General features: G+C 35.4%; 1 protein-coding gene and 1 pseudogene across 1 annotated transcript in view; one reads left to right on the top strand and one right to left on the bottom strand.

Annotated features, from left to right (window-relative positions):
- cdk5rap1 (CDK5 regulatory subunit associated protein 1) overlaps positions 1-8,698 on the top strand; it is a 42,770-nt gene extending 34,072 nt beyond the window's left edge. Inside the window, exons 9-13 of the mRNA XM_026242363.1 lie at positions 2,262-2,317; positions 5,079-5,209; positions 5,904-6,053; positions 6,173-6,313; positions 8,077-8,698. Of these exons, the coding sequence (XP_026098148.1) occupies positions 2,262-2,317; positions 5,079-5,209; positions 5,904-6,053; positions 6,173-6,313; positions 8,077-8,181 (583 nt within the window). The 3' untranslated portion in view covers positions 8,182-8,698. The remainder of the gene's footprint in view (positions 1-2,261; positions 2,318-5,078; positions 5,210-5,903; positions 6,054-6,172; positions 6,314-8,076) is intronic.
- Positions 8,699-8,831: 133 nt separating this feature from the next.
- Positions 8,832-19,952, bottom strand: LOC113069354 (lipopolysaccharide-binding protein-like; annotated as a pseudogene).
- Between the last annotated feature and the right edge of the window lie 441 nt (positions 19,953-20,393).

Here is a 20,393-nt window from a genome sequence, read left to right as displayed (position 1 = left end):
AATAGTAGCTTATAAGTGGTGACTGTCAGTCTGTGCGCGTATGACAGGATTTTTCAAAAAAATTAATATAAGACATAGTCAGCCAGATGATGAACATTATTAACAGCAATTATTATATGATGCAGTCACACTCGTAGCAATATTTGTTAGTTCTGTTTGTTGATTCAGGGTTAGCATCATCTGAGGTCCTCTGAGGGTCAGCATCATCTCTTCTCAGATGCCCTGGATCCAGACTGGAGCTTGTGTAAATCCTAGTTACCAAGTGGCAAAACTAGTTACCCGTGGCAAAACATAGAAACAAACAGAGACATCATTAGCATAGCTGCTGTTCCTACAAAGTAAAATTAATTTGTTTAACCCAAGCTAAAGAATAAGAATGCCCATTTAATCAGATGCAACTGCAGTCACAATTTAAGAGATACATTATTCGAATGCTTGGCGAAAGAGATGTGTTTTTAATCTAGATTTAAACAGAGAGAGTGTGTCTGAACCCGAACATTATCAGGAAGGCTATTCCAGAGTTTTGGAGCCAAATGTGAAAAAGCTCTACCTCCTTTAGGGGACTTTGCTATCCTAGGAACTACCAAAAGTCCAGCGTTTTGTGACCTTATGGAGCATGATGGATTGTACCGTGGTAGAAGGCTTGTTAGGTACACAGGAGCTAAACCATTTAGGGCCTTATAGGTAAGTTATGATTATTTGTAACTGATACAGAACTTAATAGGTAGCCAGTGCAGAGACTGTTAAATAGGGGTAATATGATCATATTTTCTTGACCTGGTAAGGACTCTAGCTGCTGCATTTTGGTAGTTTGCATCTGTAGCTTGTTTATTGAAGATGCAGGACAACCACCTAGAAGTGCATTACAGTAGTCCAGCCTAGAGGTCATGAATGCATGAACTAGCTTTTCTGCATCAGAATCAGGTAACGTTTCGTAGCTTGGTGATCACCTTCTTCTGGGTTTGAAGAGTGATGAATTCCAAAGATGTTCTGACTCAGTGGTGATTTGGAGTTTTTTCCCAGTGGCAAGTTTAAAAGAGCTAAGTGAGACATCACCTGAGGTCCTAGGATCTTTGGTGAATGTAAAGTCAAGGCCGAAGGCCCGGCACGTGCTTAGGAGTCCAAAAGAACTCTAGCTCATCCTCCTCTTAGGATCTAATGCCACGTTTCCATAGACCCTCATAGCTTGTTTGTTGGGATGTTAGAGTATTTGTTAAATATAACAAACAAAATTGTGTGTCTGATTGTTCCAGACTCTACACATGGATGACAGATGTTAATGCACAATTACCATTTTAGATCGACAAACTGTACTGTATAAGATTCTAATTGAAAGCATAAATCTAGGCTACACGCTGCCGTTTTCAAAGCACAATGCAAAACTGTGACATTTCATTCACTGATTCTCTTTAATCGGTAGTGTTAAACCTGAAATCGCATGTACTAACTTCCTTTCTGGCAATCCGCCAAAAAAAAAAGCCTGCTGATTTTAAGGTTGAACATTATGAAAGAAAAAGAAACAAAGACAGAATAAGTAAATATAAGCATTTTATGTTGAAGTTTACTATAAAAAAAAATGAATTTAATACTCTATTTTTATTTTTAAATATAATAGTATAATCACAATTTATTATTTAGTTTATTTATTTTTTTATAAAAAAAAAAAGATTATATAAATTATATTAAGCCTTAAAGTTCTGCATAATTAAGGGCGAGGCCACTTGAGTGATGGTTGGATTGCTGCTGATGTCACCACCGTCAGGCTAGGTTAGCGTGGTTTCGGGAACCAGCTCCCACCTCTTTGCCCATTTTCATTTATCCGGGAGTGATGCATGTTTTTATACAGTCTATGATAGCGGCCCATAGAAACGGTCGCTAATGAGACATTTATGTATATATATCTATGACTGATGCACCGTCTTGTTTCCCACAACACTCTTACAACACTCTCTCTTGCGCCTCATAAAAGCATCCTGAGAAATACCAGTGTCCGAAATGCTGATTATTTATACAACCATTCTTTTTTTTATTAATTTTTTATGTATAACTGAACTCATGGGGCATGATGTGAATGCAATAATAATAAATATATATTAATACAAGAATTCAATGTCAGTTTTGAAAAACCAGCCCTATCTGGTTATGACATACCTTATTTGCTGCAATGAACTATCTTTTTATAGCATATTTATTGAACTCCAAGAGTTTGTGGATTACTGTGTAATTTAATTTCCTTCAATCTGTCTTTTTTTCTTTTTCAGTTACACCCGAGAGGCTTATCTTGATCTTGTGGAAAATATTCGTGAAATAATTCCAGGTATGCTGTCATTATAAAATATGCTATTTGATAATCAATCACTGATTATTAGTACTGAGACAAAACTACTAACAAAACTGACTTTAATGTAAGGAATTATTTTGTATTGTCTGTCGAACATGTTCGGAGGTACTTTCTATCTTTGATTTCAAATAATTTGTCAAATAAGTATATATAATGACAAATCTATTTTACAATGTTTGAGTAAATTGGCAGTAGAGGATTCAAACTGACTTTTTTATTCTTGTAAGACAAATATTTATTGATTGATTTATTTATTTTAACCAGATGTAGTATTCAAAAAATTTTTGGAGTTAAGATGTTCACTAGAATTACTCTTAAAGGGTTAGTTCACCCAAAAATGAAAATTATGTCATGTTTCCCTCATGTTTTTCTTTCTGCTTTCTGACCCTCCATTGAAAATGTATGTACGGTATACTGTCCATGTCCAGGATGGTAATAAAAACATCATCAAAGTAGTGCCTATGTCATCATAGGGTCAGTTAGAATTTGTTGAAGCATTGAAAATACATTTTGGTCCAAAAATAATACAAAATTACGACTTTATTCAGCATTGTCTTCTCTTTCAGGTCTCTTGTGAGTGCGTTCACGAATAAAAAAAGCCCTAAATGTGGGCAAAATGTATTCTTTGATGTCACATGCACAACTTTGATGATGTTTTTATTACCTTTCTGGACATGGACAGTATAACATACATTTTCAATGGAGGGTCAGAAAGCTCTCGGACTAAATCTAAAATATCTTAACCTGTTAACCTGACCCCCCATTATGTGATTCAATGCTGAAAGTGCTCTAACTAACTTATAATTGTAAAAGTTTCCTACTTCAGTGTCTTACAAACATAATTTTGGTGTCTTTGGAAAGAAGACCCTTTGGGCTTTACTTTTTATCAACCAGATTTGATAATGCTCAAAAATATTAATTTAAAAATATAAAAGATTTTTTTACCACACTTAAATATTTTTTTTTTATTTGATATACAATCCATGTAATCAGTCCTGGAGCAATATAGAAAGGCAATGGTTTGAAAGTCACATGTCTCATGAGTTTCTATTTCAAATCTAAATAAGATATCATGAAAAATGAGACTATTGAAAAATGAGATATTTTTATGAGACTATGTCTACATCCCCCAATTATATATATAAAAAAATATTTACCAACTGTATTGAAGGCTTCTACTTCTATGTTCTAATTTTAGATTTAATTTTTCTACAAACTATTTAGTCAGTAAACATACCACTCCATAGTTTTTTTTTTTTAATTATAAAACACTAGACAGAAATTTAGACATCATATAAGTGATTTATTTGAGCACTAGAAAAATACAATAAGAATAATTTGAGTAAGAAAAATAAGAACAATAATAATAATAAAAAAAGATTTAACTTTGTATGCCAATTACAGAAAATCCTGAGATTTCTAGAAATGCAAAATTTACAATGAATTACGATGCAAATAAGTGCTGATGTGCTGATGGCCACTTATACAGATGGTAATAACACAAATGCGCCATAAAGTAAATAATCCACTCTCTCTATACATTCGTTCACTTTGATAGCCGTGATCATACAGCAATAGCGGGCTGATTTGCACTCAAACAGATGGTAATCATGCAGATACATTCACATTCAACATAAAACACACTCTCACATGTATAAAAACTGTTGAAAAAATAAAACAAACAAAGAAAAAGGCGATCGCTATAAGTTCTGCCTCCATCAGCTGACAGGTGCGTCAGAGCGCGTCACGAGCCATCATGAGAGAGTGCCAGAATTCAAATATACTATCTTTCGCCTATCTTTTATTCCCTTTTTCCCCGGTGGATTGGCTCATTCTTTTGTGACACTGTACGCTGCAAAACCATGCCGTTTTTTACTACCAAGATGCAGTTTCTTAGTGCGAGTTATTCCATAACGGACACAAAGAGTTCTGTCGCTGAAGAACTGAAATGTAAACAAAGGAATTATGATCCATATTACAATGTTATATCTTCATTGGACTAAATGTGCTCCATGAGATGTCATTCAATGGACCCTTACCTTTCTAACTAAACCGGGATTTACAGCTGTGGATGTGTTTATGACTCGTTATTACGATGAATCTGGTATGTACTGCGTTTCCATTATTCATGTTTTGATGGGTACTGCTTACACAAATAGTCTTTATAAGCTTTCCATTGAAAAACAGCGATCTTTTGTCGATGCTTGAGGCTTAGATCTTTAATTTTAAAACTTTAAACCCTTTAATTTTAAAGGTGTATCCAGTCGCTTAATTAATAAAATATTTTTAATCATATTCATTTTTTATCATTCAAAATTGTGTACAGTTATTTAATTATGTCATCCTGGTATTGTGTACTTGCTCTCTCATTTTATGCAAACGCACCTGCTGCCAATTTGCGAAGATTGTTCAGTTGGTTGTAATCGCAGAATAACCCCCGGCAGGGTGATACAGGACCCTGATGCAAAGCGGAGGGGGTTATTCTGCGATAACAACCAGCTGGATGTATATTATCCCCTACATAATAAATTAAAAGAAAGCAGATAGAATAGAAAAATAATAGAGCAAGCTAGTGTTAGAGGCCTTTTGTCCACTTTCTTTTTTTTTTTTTTTTTTTACTTCAGTTCGAAAACTGAATCAAACTAGTTTAGACATGTTTTCATATGATATAATGTGAATTAAATGAAGTGCAGTGGTTTATGATGTTCCTCTCTGTCCCTGATAAATCCTGTTTCAGGAGTCAGTCTGAGCAGTGATTTCATCACAGGATTCTGTGGAGAGACTGAAGAAGACCATCAGCAGACCCTTTCCCTTGTCAGGGAGGTTGGCTATAATGTGGGCTTTCTCTTCGCCTACAGCATGAGGAAGGTCTGATCTAATTGTTGCTTGTCCTGCCAGATTCATCAACCATTTATGACCCTGGACCACAAAACCAGTTTTTAGTCGCTTGGGATATAATTGTAGCAATAGGCAAAATTACATTGTATGGGTCAAAATGATTGATTTTTATTTTATGCCAAAATCATTAGAATATTAAGTAAAGATCATGTCCATGAAGACATTTAGCAAATTTCCTACCCTAAATATATCAAAACTTAATTTTTGATTAGAAATATGCATTCATAAGAACTAATTTGGAAAACTTTAAAGTTGTTTTTTGTACCCTTAGATTTCATATATTCAATAGTTGTATCATGTCCAAATATTGTCCTATCCTAACCAACTATATATCAATGGAAAGCTTAGTTATTCAGCTTTCATTTGAAAGAATTACATTTTTTTTTTCGTGTGTGAATATGTTGATGATATAACCAGCATGATGATGTTAGTCTCTTGGGGTTTTATTATGGTATGGTATTATTGTATGTTTTTTTTTTTTTTTCTTTTTTACTAATAAACAACTTAATTATATCTGTTAGTACAAAATAATGGTACCTAAACCCATAATCCAAAGCAAACTGTATCTAATAATTAAAAACTGGGATAGAAAGAGGTATTCTAACATATGGAGGCATTTATTAAAATTAGTATGTTTTTTTTTTCCGTGCTTATCTCTCTCTAGAAAACTCATGCATATCACCGGTTGCAAGATGACGTTCCTACACCCGTAAAACAGCGCCGTCTAGAGGAACTCATCTCTGTTTTTAGAGAAGAGGCAGCTAAAGTCAACATGGCTCTTATTGGCAGCACACAGCTGGTGTTGGTAGAAGGAGTGAGTATAACAGAAAACCTCAAGATGTTTTGCCAAATTTTCTTCACCGCGTATAGGGTTACTTGGACATAGGGAAATGCTGAACAGATATTACAGAATTCTTTCTTGATATTTTACAGGAAAGTAAAAGATCTTCTGAGGAACTTTGTGGTCGAAATGATGGAAATATGAAAGTGGTTTTTCCTAAAACAGGTTTGCCTGCTCAGCAAAAGAAACCTCAGATGGTCCCCATTACACCTGGAGATTATGTGTTAGTCAAGGTAAACTATGGGCAACAGTTTATCTAATATTCAAATAATAATTTTATTGTCAATTTCAAGTCATTTTTATTTGTATGGCATTTTTCACAGTATAAAAGAATTTTGTGGTCGATAGTAACAAATACAGTGCTAAGATCAGATGTAACTCTGATGAGAGCAGTCCCTTTGATACAGTCTAAATCCTGATTGGAAATCTTTGCAGGTACTTTAGTTTACTATCATGCCCTATCAGCAGTTGTATTTTGACCTGCTCTTCAGTCTGTATTTCATGCATTGCAATCCTGGAGGGCTTTTGATGCTAGAACCAATTACCGAATATGAAAGGTTTGTGAATACACGCTAGAATTAATAATTCACAAGCATGAGCTAACTTGCAGGACGTTTGCCTTCCAGGACCAGGATTTGGACACCCCTGGTCTATTGGGTCCATACATAAAAATTAAATTAAATTAAATTAAATTTACGCATTTAGCAGACGCTTTTATCCAAAGCGACTTACAGTGCATTCAGGCTATCAATTTTTACATATCATGTGTTCCCGGGGAATCGAACCCCCAACCTTGCGCTTGCTTGCTTGTTAAAGCAGTGCTCTACCAGTTGAGCTACAGGAACACTAAATACATTAAACACATAACATACATCCTAAGATCAAGATGGTGCAAGCAGTGGTCAGTGTGTGCCTTGCAGTATAGTTGGTACTTGTTTTTCACTTTTTCATCTAAACACCAAGGTGTAGACAGAGGTAGGCTATCTTTTACATGGATACCATCTTTTCTGAAAGGCATCTAAGCTAATATAATTTCATTTGTGACAGTAGTGACAATAAAATGTATACTTCAGTAAATGTATTAAGAACTCTTTTTCAATTTTACTTGGGTAAAAATACAAAAGTACATGATTTTTAACAGATTTAAGTATTAAAAGTACTGATTAATTAATGTTTATTTATTTATTTATTTTATACTATCGTCCTGTTAAAAAAACTTGTATGTGGATTACTACTAATAATTACTGATAATTCAATTGTGAAACAAGTCAAAATAACAAAATATATCTTACAGTATATAGAAATGAGGAAAAACTAAATATGCTTTCCCAAATATAAATATACATTTTAAAAACAGAGGTCACACTGGGCAGTGTAAGCATTTTTTAAGAAAACATATTATGCTTACATACTATTTTTACATCATTTGTAGTTTTAGTTTGCAAACAGTGGACACTTCATGAACCTAAATATGATTTTCATTTAAGATAATAAATGCAAAAAATCGGTATTAGTAACTTTTCACGCCATCAATTGCGCAAATACTTAATTCGCATGTACTCACATGACAGCTCTTTCACATGTAGTAGTGCTTGATGATTTGTCCAGTTCAAAATAACAAGGAAGAACATGTTTTTCTAAAATTTAGTGGAGTAAAAAGTACCATATTATGATTTGGAATGTAGTGAATTAACAGTGTCTCAAAATAAAAATACTCCAGCAATGTACAGATACTGTACCTGAAAAAAATACTTACATAGTACAGTAACAAAATAAAAATACTTAAGTTGTCCACCACTGACAGGGGTAGACATTTGATAGATATGACATAGTAGTAAAATCTGATAGCACTAGAAAACAGATGTAGCCATGTCAGATGAAAAATGCCATCAGGTTAGATGACAGATTTGAGATTAGTCTCTCATTCACAAGTTTTCTTAGTTCATGTTGTGTTTTAGATAACTGCAAGGTCTCAAACTGTTAAATGTTCCAACAGATCACATCAGCTAACTCCCAGTGTCTGAGAGGACATGCTTTGATCCACACCTCCCTGAATGAGCGAAAGACATCTGAGCATCTTTTGAGCAAACAGACAATGTAATGCAGACCCTAAGATAACCTCATACTGCCGTTCTTATTTCACTGTGTGTGCTGTAATAGTAAGGAAATGAACACAGTTACTGTATTTTAATATCAACTAAGTAAATGGTAAGAAATGAAAAAAAGAAAGAAAAAGAAAATGTCATGTCTTGTGCAGAAAAAAATAAAGATATTCTTTAAATTACCTTGGTGTATAGGGCACTCATAACAACAAACCAAAATATAGTATTTATTATATTTTGAGTTTACAGTACTTTCAAAACCTGTTGTTGGGTGTTTACAAGCTGCAAACCTCTACACAAGCTAAGAGGGGAAGTTAATGAGTAAAAAACATTGTTATTCTCCAGTTACATTTCTGCCTTTTTCAAATATTTTTTTTTCCAAATCAATTTACAGTGCATGCAAGGTAAACATTTTGCCAAGGGTTACATACATAAGAAGTTCCCTTTCATAGATTCACTTTATAGGAACCCTAAACCGTAGCACCATGCTACCATTGCCTGCCATTTCAGCACATTGACTATTGTTAAAAACAGAAAACGAACCAGAAGTAAAATCTTTGTTTATTTATTTCAAAACATGTATGTAATGCAAAGTTAAATTTCAAATAGAAATGTTAAAGATGTAAATTATTTCTTTTAAAAATCACCTTAAAAAACATTGTCCTCAGAAGTAAATCAGCATTTACGTTACTTTATGTATTTATTTATTTATTTATCCTTCGCTAATTCAGTTGAAATTTATTCTGTAAATTGAACATCCGTTCCAATCAGCAAGTAGTCCTGTGGGATACAAAAAGGAAAAATATCACTATATTATATAAAATAATAATTATAATAAGAAAAGTTATCTAACACTAGCTTGCTCTACTTTTTTTCTATTCTTTGTTTTCTCTTTATTATATAATAAAAAAGACATGTTGCTACGTGTACTGCATTAAGCTACCTGAGGCTTGTTATAGCACTTGCATGGCATTGCTCTTGTTGATTTTTACTGCTTCCATTGTACTCATTTGTAAGTCGTTTTGGATAAAAGCACTTACTAAATGACAATGTAATAATAAATATAATTATTATTATTATAAAGACAACAGTCTCAATATACAGTCATGCCCACAAATATTGGCACCCTTGGCAAATATGAGCAAATAAGGCTGTGAAAATTAATCTGCATTGTTAATCCTTTTGATGTTTTATTTGAAAAATTCACAAAAATGTATCCTTTCATTGGATAATAAGAATTTAAAATGGGGGGAAATATCATTATGAAATAAACGTTTTTCTCTAATACACATTGGCCACAATTAAGGACACCCTTTTATTGAATTATTTTTTAAACCTATATTTGCCAGTTTAACAGCTCAAAACTTTCTCCTATAATGCCTGATGAGGTTAGAGAACACCTGACAAGAGATCAGAGACCATTCCTTCATCCAGAATCACTCCAGACCCTTCAGATTCCCAGCTTCTCCTCTTCAGTTCACTCATTTTCTGTCATTTTCTGTAGGGTTCAGGTCAGAGGACTGGAATGGCTGTAGCAGAAGCTTGGTTTTGAGCTCAGTGACCCATTTCGGTGTTGTTTTTGAGGATTGTGTTTGGATTATTGTACGGTTGAATGATCCAAACATGGCCCATTATAAGATTTCTAACAGAGTCAGTCACTTTTTGATTTTTTATCTGTTGGTATTTAATAGAATCCATGATGCCATGTGTCTAAACAAGATGTCCAGGACCTCCAGCAGAAATATAGGCCCACAACATCAAAAATACAGCTGTATATTTCACTGTACACATGGGGTACTTTTTTATCCCTGTTTTCACCAAACCCATCTTGAGCGTTTACTGCTAAAAAGCTAATTTTTAGTTTCATCTGATCATAGAAGCCAGTCCCATTTGAAGTTCCAGTCGCGTCTGATAACTGAATATGCTTAAGTTTGTTTTTGGATGAGCTAGGAGAATTTTTCTTCAAACCCTCCCAAACAACATGTGTTGATGTGGGTTCTGTTTGACAATTTTTTTAAAGGTTTTCTGAACCAGAAACTCAACTATTTTCTGCAATTCTCCAGCTGTGATCCTTGGAGAGTCTATAGCCACTCAAACTGACCTCCTCACCATGCATTAGGACGATATAGACACACGACCTCTTCCAGTCAGTTTTCTAAAATTTTCTGTTGATTGGAAATTCTTAATTGTCCCTAATTGTCCTGATGGTGGAAATGGGAATTGTCACTGCTCTAGCTCTTTTCTTAAAGCCACTTCACCAATTTGTGAAGCTCAATCATCTTTTGCTGCACATCAGAAATATATTCTTTGGTTTTTCTGATTGTGATGGATGATCAAGGGCATTTGGGCTTTGTTTTCCCTCCACTTTATATTTCTGTGAAACAGGAAGCAATGGCTGGATAATTTAATGTTTATAATCATGCTGGAGTGCTCAAAATTGTGAATATGAATGGGAATATACTTCAGAGATATTTTACTCATAAGAATTTCTAGGGGTGCCAATAACTGTGTCCAACGAGTATTTGAGAAAAACATTAATTTCATAATGATATTTCCCCTCCATTTTTATATTCTTATTATCCAATGAAAGGATACATTCTTGTGAATTTTTTTAATAAAAAATCAAAAGGATTAACAATGCAGATGAATTTTCACAGCCTTTTTTGATCATATTTACCAAGGGTGCCAATATTTGTGGGCATGACTATATATATATATATATATATATATATATATATATATATATATATATATATATATATATATATATATATATATATATATATATATATACAAACTTACCTTCAAAACCTGAAGCTGACTGTTTACAAGCTTCATATTTCAAATTGCAGGAAGTGGATAACCTTGTAAATGAGCTGAAAAGAAAAGGGCCATGTGTAAATAACAGTAAAAATGAACTTTATATTAGTTATAATATTAGTTAAAGTTTTTCTTAAAATGCCAAAAAGAAAAAATAATAACAACAATGATTATAAACTCTTACCATTAACCCTGGGAATGACAGCAACCTTCAAGAGTATTGTGAAAATATTGTCAAGAGATGTCAGCTGTTGAATTAAATTTTATGTTGAGATTCTGAATTATTGCTTTCATATCAGTTGTAAACACTTTTCCTAGTTTCTTCTTACCTGGAATGGTGCCACATAGCTTTTTGCTAAGCTCATATCAATTCTGTTCAAGATAATTATAGTTTGTACCAATCCTTTAATAATTTTAGAACATAAACACACATCCAGCTGTATGCAGTATGTATAGACAGCATTTATGGGTTCAAAACTCACTTGAGGGTCACGTTTCCTGCCAGTTTGAGCATATATGTGAATAATGACACTGTCCTCCTGTTGGTTGAAGGGAAAATCATTATAAAACAATACTTATCTAATTTAAATTTACTTTTGGTTATTCCTCTGCGACTCACCAGATTGAGGACAAATAGTGGAGACAGTGTGCTGTTGGGCTAAATTGCATAAGCTGTCACAGTACTGCTGGCATGAACAGTCATGTTGTTTGGTTCAAATATAATTAGGGGCTCCTTCACTGTCAACCAAAAGCTTCATCATCAGACCAGGATACATTTTCTCAATCTGACATATCTTGGAGTCTATGTCTATTGTCATACTTAAGGAATGAATGTTCTAAATGTCTTTGTGTTTAGACTAATCGGAGAACCAGAGGGAATCTGCAAAAAAACCCAAACATATTGTACATTTTAGCTGTGCTCAACTACCCTTCTATGAAGAACGTACCAGCAGATCAAAGTTCTGACCATTATAGTTCTGTCATCACTGTATTACACACACACACACACACACACACACACATATATATAGTGTATTTAATTGAAGTCTCCAAGGAGATCCCTGATTATGCAGTGAAAATTCTTAAAAGGTTTGTACTGCCTCTTTTTGACAAAGCCAGCACCTGCCCCAAGGTGGATCATGAGAGAAGGAAGCTTGTTAAGAGAAAAACTTAACAACATGGTCGCATCAGGGGCATTACTGCCAGATCTTGTGTTCTGATCATTAAGTAAATGGGGGTGGGTGATGACAAAGAATCTACCCTGCTGAAAAAAACACTGCATCGATTCCAAGCTGGCCCAGGCTGGTTAGTGCTGCTATAGAGTTGGCCCAGGCTGGTCTATGCTGGTTAATGCTGGTATAGTGTTGGCCCAGGGTTGAGTGTCAGTAGGCCAGCTGTCTGTATGCAAGCAGTGTTTTGGGGACAAACTGTTTTTGCTTGCATATTTCTCTAATTAATAAATTATGTAAAGGGAAAATAATATAAGGTTAAAACATGATTTATTGTATTATATGACAATTCTAGTTTCCTTGAACTGAATATTTTAGTCACTTTAGTTATGATTACATTATTAATCAGTGTCACTGGTGAAACATTTCAAATAAATTGTCTCTTGCTTCATAAGATCTGTACAAAAGTTTGTTAAAGTAAGTTGAAAAGAGTTTGTGTACATTGCATAACAAAACATTTAGAGATATGAAATAATAATAATAATCATCATAAATAAAAAGCCTAATGGAATCTTAATCATAAGCCGTTTGTTTAATGATGGGTTATGAGAAGATACATTTCAATGGGACTGTTAACTTGATAATGTTCAAAATTGAAAGATGCTGTTTAAAGACTTTGATACTTAAGTGACTTCCCAAATACAGGTCCTTCTCAAAAAAATAGCATATTGTGATAAAAGTTCATTATTTTCCATAATGTAATGATAAAAATACATCGAAGCAGCACTGGACTGTTGCTCAGTGGTCCAAAATCCTTTTTCGGATGAAAGCAAATTTTGCATGTCATTCGGAAATCAAGGTGCCAGAGTCTGGAGGAAGACTGGGGAGAAGGAAATGCCAAAATGGCTGAAGTCCAGTGTCAAGTACCCACAGTCAGTGATGGTCTGGGGTGCCATCTCAGCTGCTGGTGTTGGTCCACTGTGTTTTATCAAGGGCATGGTCAATGCAGCTAGTTATCAGGAGATTTTGGAGCACTTCATGCTTCCATCTGCTGAAAAGCTTTATGGAGATGAAGATTTCGTTTTTCAGCACGACCTGGCACCTGCTCACAATGCCAAAACCACTGGTAAATGGTTTACTGACCATGGTATTACTGTGCTCAATTGGCCTGCCAACTCTCCTGACCTGAAACCCATAGAGAATCTGTGGGATATTGTGAAGAGAAAGTTGAGAGACGCAAGACCCAACACTCTGGATGAGCTTTAGGCCGCTATCGAAGCATCCTGGGCCTCCATAACACCTCAGCAGTGCCACAGGCTGATTGAAGCAGTCATTTCTGCAAAAGGATTTGCGACCAAGTATTGAGTGCATAACTAAACATAATTTTTTGAAGGTTGACTTTTTTTGTGTTAAAAACATTTTTATTTTATTGGTCGGATGAAATATGCTAATTTTTTGAGATAGGAATTTGGGGTTTTCATGAGCTGTATGCCAAAATCATCAGTATTAAAACAATAAAAGACCTGAAATATTTCAGTTGGTGTGCAATGAATCTAAAATATATGAAAGTTTAATTTTTATCATTACATAATGGAAAATAATGAACTTTTATCACAATATGCAATTTTTTTGAGAAGGGCCTGTAAGTCCAAATCTAGCTGTTAGTAACTGATTTCAAATAGTACACATAAAAGAGAATGATTTTATTATGTGCAGTCAGGACTGTGAAATATTGTTGAAAATAGTGATAGAGTGCACTTCAACTATATTCCAATATGACTTTTTGCAGTAAATAGTAGTGTAACTAATTACTAATTTGATTTCAGTAATAATATTACTGTTACCAACCAAAACAGCTTAGTTAATTACTTTTGATGCCTCAACACTGCTGATTTAAAGTCCAACAATCAAATAATTCCTAGATTTATTTTCATAATTGTCATGACTCGCACATGCAGGTCCCCAGTTCAGCAGGTAAGCTTGGAATATGGAAAAAGCTTACATGCAGCAGATAGAAATATTGCATTAAATATTTTTTTTTTTTTTTAAGAAAAAGATGATCTGAACACTGTTGTGTTAGTTGTGGCTTTACTCTGGCATTACATCCCACCTACACCCCTCTGATCAGCATGTGGTACATTAAAACTTATGTGATTTGATAAAATACATAATGAAAGCTTCAAGCTACACATGACAATTAATGAGATTAATACAGCACTTCTACTTGAATGTCACTATCAGACACTATTGAGTGTTTGGTCAAATTATGAGGCAGAAATATGTTGTAATTAACATTTTAGAATTTTATGTGGAAGATACACATTTACAACTTCTGTGGGGCATGAAGAAAAAGTAATATAACTAGTAGTGTAACTAATTACTGTTGCCACAAAGTAATAAGTAAAGTAACAATATTACTTTTGAAAGGAGTAACTAGTAATGAGTGAGATATTACATTTACTTTGAGTAACTAGCTCAAAACTGGTCATAACTAATGTTTAGTCATCACTTATAGAGTGAATCTACTTTATTTAGTGGTGCTTGCCGGAGGCAAGGCACTACTATTATTATCTCACATACTTATTATTATAGATTATTCTTATTCTTCTTCCGCCAAAACTTCGGCGCGTAACTAGTCCCGCAGTTTTCGTCACAGACCCGCAAAAGAGGCGTCAAATCGTGCGGCCTAGTCGGGAATGGTGTGCTATGACTTTTATAAGCGATCGGGCGTACGATGTTCGTACACCGGGCGAAATAACGGCCGAAAAATCGCATAGACAATGCATTACGGCCAACTTTGGCGGATCATAGCTCCGAATGAGAATTTCGCAGAAACATGTGAATCACCACATTTGGAGAGGCTATCAGGCTGTATGAGAACATACCTCGCAATGGGGTATAAGTTGTACCCCTGGGGCGCAAGAGCCCCCCAAATTTGCCCCATACTAAGTATAGGGAGGGCTACAATGGGAAATTACATAGGGATTTTGTATTGAATATAACTCTGCATCACAGTGTCATAGAGACAAGGGGGTGGGCTCATTTAAATCAGGCAACCAATCAGTCTCTCAGGATCACTGTGAATCTATCAAGCCACGCCCTATCAACCATAGAGAGCGCCATAGCAACAAGCTCCATAGACTTCCATTGAAAAAGATCAAATTAATAACTTTGGATAGAAGTGTCATAGAAACATGAGGGTGGGCTCGTTTGACTCGGGGCAGCAAATGGCCAATCACGAATCACCTTCAACACTTCATAGCCACGCCCTAGCAACCATTTGGAGCTCCCTAGCGACCAAAAGCATAGGGAGATATCTTCAAATCTGAACATCATAAAGGCATGGGGGTTGGTTTATATCATTAATACTAGCAAGCAGACTTTGGAGTATCATCATTGTCAGCTGCCAGGCCACTCCCTAGCAACCAAACACAGTACCCTAGCAACCGTTTTGCAAGATCTATATCTCAGCATCAGTACATCGTAGAGGCATGGGGGTTGGTTTATATTGGCGAGCAGCCTTTGGAGTATCATCATTGGCAGCTGCCAGGCCACTCCATAGCAACCAAACAGAGTACCCTAGCAACCGTTTTGCACGACCTATATCTCTGCATCAGAACATCGTACAGACATGGCGGATGGATGTTTTGACTCATGCTAGCACACTGGACTTCCAACATGCTAGTCATGCTAGCAGTGATTAGCTACATGCTAATAGTGATTAGCTAAGTGCTCAAATGGGCTAAGAACTCTATAATAACTACATAGTGACAATCTGTGACAACTACCAACCACCTAGTAACACCATAGCAACCACCCAGTAGACCATAGCAACTGCCTAGCAACCAGCCAAAACACCCTAGCAACCGCCTAGCAACACCTTAGCAACCACCCCAAGTACCGTAGCAACTGCCTAGCAACCACCCAGGTTACCATAGCAACCACCCTAGCAACCACCCCGGGTACCATAGAAACCGCATAGCAACACCCTAGCAACCGCCCCGATTACCCTAGCAACCACCCTGGGTACCTTAGCAACGGCCCTAGCAACCATCATGGGGACCCTAGCAACCGCCCTAGCAACCACCACCGGTACCCTAGCAACCACATAGAAACGCCCTAGCAACCACCCCGATTACCCTAGCAACCACCCTGGGTACCCTAGCAACGGCCTTAGCAACCATCATGGGGACCCTAGCAACCGCCCTAGCAACCACCCCGGGTACCCTAGCAACCACATAGCAACACCCTAGCAACCGCCCCGATTACCCTAGCAACCACCCTGGGTACCCTAGCAACAGCCCTAGCAACCATCATGGGAACCCTAGCAACCGCCCTAGCAACCACCCCGGGTACCCTAGCAACCACATAGCAACACCCTAGCAACCACCTCGATTACCCTACCAACCACCCTGGGTACCCTAGCAACGGCCCTAGCAACCATCATAGGGACCCTAGCAACCACACCTTAGCAACAGAGGGGCGAGTTTTGCCACTGCAAGCACCACTCACATTTTCTTCAGGAAATGTACTTTCTAGTTAACTTATTACAATACTGCTACAGTGTTACTTTTACTCTGTATAGATCAGGACCATATGAAAACTGAGCAATTTGTTTAACACTGCTGGTTATATGTTTATGCAGTAAAATCCCCAAATAATTTTTCTTTATTAAATAATTTATTAAAATTATTATTTTATAAAAAAAAAAAAAAAAAAAAGTGGCCTTGCTGGGATCACACCAGCACTCAAAAGACAACAAATGCTGGTCCACCAGTACACCAGCATCTCAAGCTGGTCCCATCCTGAAAAACATACCATACAAGCAATGCTGGATTTTTCAGCAGGGTAGTAGCCTTGCTGGACAATGTTGCTAGTAGAATCAAAATCCTACCACAATATGATCTCTTGTGGCTACAAGAGTAACTACAAAAAGTTAAGCAGTTTTGCAAGGTGCACTTCAGTAACGGAAAATGTGTGGAAACTGACATTTATTAAAACATTAAAGTGCCATGCATGCCGAAGATCAAAGACAGCAGCTTTAGGGTTGTAAAAGTGTTCTATGTCAGTTATTGTGCATGTTCCTGTAACTACAAATAGCGAATGGATCATGTGACTAACAAATAGCCTTTTTCACACATGTTTTTGGCTTTAACGTTTCAGAACTATGCTGAAGACATAACATATTCACTTTTAAATCAGCTTTAAGCGGTCACAAATGCTATTTGGTCTAATTCTAAATGATGGTGAAAGTTAAGTTAGTCAATGAAAAATCGCAAATCGCCTTAATGCACATGCCCTGGAGCAGTAATTCAAATATGCACCAGACCCATTTACCTGCACAATTTCTGCTATATCACCTCCAAAAAATATACCTATGCAAACAGCGGCAGTGATATGTGATGATACAATGGATTATTCAAATGAAGACTGATGAAAACCCCGAAATTCAGTTTCTACGTGTTTGTTGTTCTTGCTTAAGTGTGTTAAACAATGTAAATCAAGCTTACCTTTTTTATATTTTATTTTTTTTTATAAGAAATTGACATTTTGGCTGTGATTACAGTGTCAAGGCTCATTCAGACAAAAGACTTAATGTTGGTTCTTAAATTTATAACACAAACTGTAATGTTGGTGTGCCAAAATCATGAAAATCACTTCCTGACAATCATATATATATATATATATATATATATATATATATATGTGTGTGTGTGTGTGTGTGTGTGTGTGTGTGTGTGTGTGTGTGTGTGTGTGTGTGTGTGTGTGTGTGTGTACATCTATTGAGCTTTCAGATTTGAGAACCACTTCACGTTTCATTTATCTCACCATATCATCAGTGATGTAGAGGTGTACACAAATTTGATGGTGAAGGCAGATACTCCAAAGTATAGCATATCTGTGTCCTGAGACAGCAATAAGAAAGGTGTTGTCCAATGTTATAAATTCACCCTAAAAATTGTAAATAAATAAATAAATAAATAAATAACATAAATTCAGGTATTTTGTTGTGTCTCAAAAAATATAGCCTATATCCCACAGTAGTGCTTAAGGTTGCCTTTAAACCCAAGGAAGTATTAGAAATGACCGGAGACCCCACCATTGAGTATTCAATTTCAGCATATTGATCTATTAAACTGGAATGTTAACAACATAAATGTTTTTTTTTGTTTGTTTTTTTTGTATGTACTAAAGAATTCAATTGAATGATGTTGATTTTCATACCAAGCCTGAAATACCAATAGTTATTAAATGATGATTTATCATATCACCATTTAATGTTTTCAGGTGGGGGTTTATGTCAGCAATGGAATCAGCCACCAAAGGGCAGATCTGAAACAGCAGATAGATTTAATGTGAAACTGTATGTCTTACATTTAATCTCAGTTTCTGTTTAACAGCACAAATTTATTGAGTAAGAAAGAGAGCAGTCTCAGCCTAAATTCCTTACTTGTTTCTGCAGAGCTTTGCATAAGGCCTTATTAAGGGGCAAAATATATATACTGTATATATGTTTCTTCTAACACAGTTGTTAGGTGTAAACTGGGTTTCAGTTGTTTAAAATAAAATATCAGGTGGCACATATAGGCTTTTGTATCTAAACTCTTCAAATATACTCTTATAAGTATCAGAAATGTTTTTTCACCTCAAGTCATTTAGCTATAACTTATAGGGGTTAGCTTTGAATGACATTAGTTTTTAATAAAAAAAAAAAAGTTCAGTGATCCATGTTATTATTTGACAAAAGATTTAAAATCATAACTTTCCTCTGGCCCGTTTATCTTCAGTTATTTCACTTTAATGGCATAGAACCTATTCATTGCAATTCAAGTGAAATTACTAAACCTACACATATGAGCCTAATAAAATGCTCATTTTAGAAGAAAATTTCAAATGGTATCTGATCTCTTCATTTAGACTCGGAAGTCCTGCCGTTGTCTTGATATTTTCACTTGCATCAGTAAAAAAAAAGCCAAGGATTCACTCCTCAGAGATCTTCATCTTTTTAAATGTCACATAATATTTGTAGAGAAGAATATTTGTACGACATAGCTATTTTGTGAAGTGGCTTCTTCTTCATTAAACATTTAATTTGAAAGAGCAACTGTATTGAGAGATTTTCAGTTTATTTGAATTGTGACAAAAGCTGGCATAATATGGTGATTTAGCATTCAACATTGACTTTAGCAATTAATTTTGACTTGACTTTTGTGTGTCAGTTGCACAGGGTTGCCTGGCCTCACCATGAAATTTGAGACTGATCCTACAGCTGCTGCACAGTTGGTCATGCTGAATGTTGGGTAACCAGTGTCATCACTCGTGACTGCAATAGTGGTGCAGTCATTTCACTCACAGCCAGATCAAATGATCCACTGTCTTTTCTGTGTACAAAGAGGTCAGAAAATATATAGCATAATTTACATTATTTCTGTATCTAATTAATTTATTCAGTGTTAATTAGTAATGATGACACTCCCCTTACATGATTCTGAGGTATTTGACTTTCTAGTGTCCATGCAGATCGATGTAGCCATTGCCAATTGAGAGTATGACCCAAATATCAGGAACTAATCCCGGCGCTGATCTGGGAAGTCCCAGGTTTACAATCTGCATCATAACAGATACATTGGAAAATTTATTATATGCTATATAAGAATATTCCCAACAATCCAATAACTCATCTCTCCTTTTCTTCAATTCCTCTTTGTTTTATTACAAATTTAGCAACATGCATTTTTGGGAAGTTAATTTCACAAGGCCAAGTAAGTAAAAAAAAAACACTTAAACTGGAAATCATGTGTCATAAAATTACTCAAATGTCATTTTGAATGTCAAGGTGTATCTAAATAAATTAGAATGTTGTGGAAAAGTTAATTTATTTCAGTGTATTAAATAAATTCAGTGGACACAGACTGAAGTAGATTAAGTCTTTGGTTCTTTTAATTATGATGATTTTGGCACACATTTAACAAAAACCTCAACATCTCAACAAATTCATAAGATCAGTAAAAAAGTTTTTTTAGTGAATTGTTGGCCTTCTGGAAAGTATGTTAATTTACTGTACATGAACTTAGTACTTGGTAGGGGCTCCTTTTGCTTTAATTTTTGCCTCAAATCGGGGTTGCATGGAGGTGATCAGTTTGTGGCACTGCTGAGGTGGTCTTGAAACCCAGGTTTCTTTAACAGTGGCCTTCAGCTCATCTACATTTTTTCATCTCCTT

Source organism: Carassius auratus, unplaced genomic scaffold (assembly GCF_003368295.1).
Source record: "Carassius auratus strain Wakin unplaced genomic scaffold, ASM336829v1 scaf_tig00001591, whole genome shotgun sequence".
In the NCBI taxonomy this organism is placed as follows: domain Eukaryota; kingdom Metazoa; phylum Chordata; class Actinopteri; order Cypriniformes; family Cyprinidae; genus Carassius; species Carassius auratus.
Note: the sequence above shows the minus strand (reverse complement) of the source record. Positions and strands in the feature narration are given on the sequence as shown.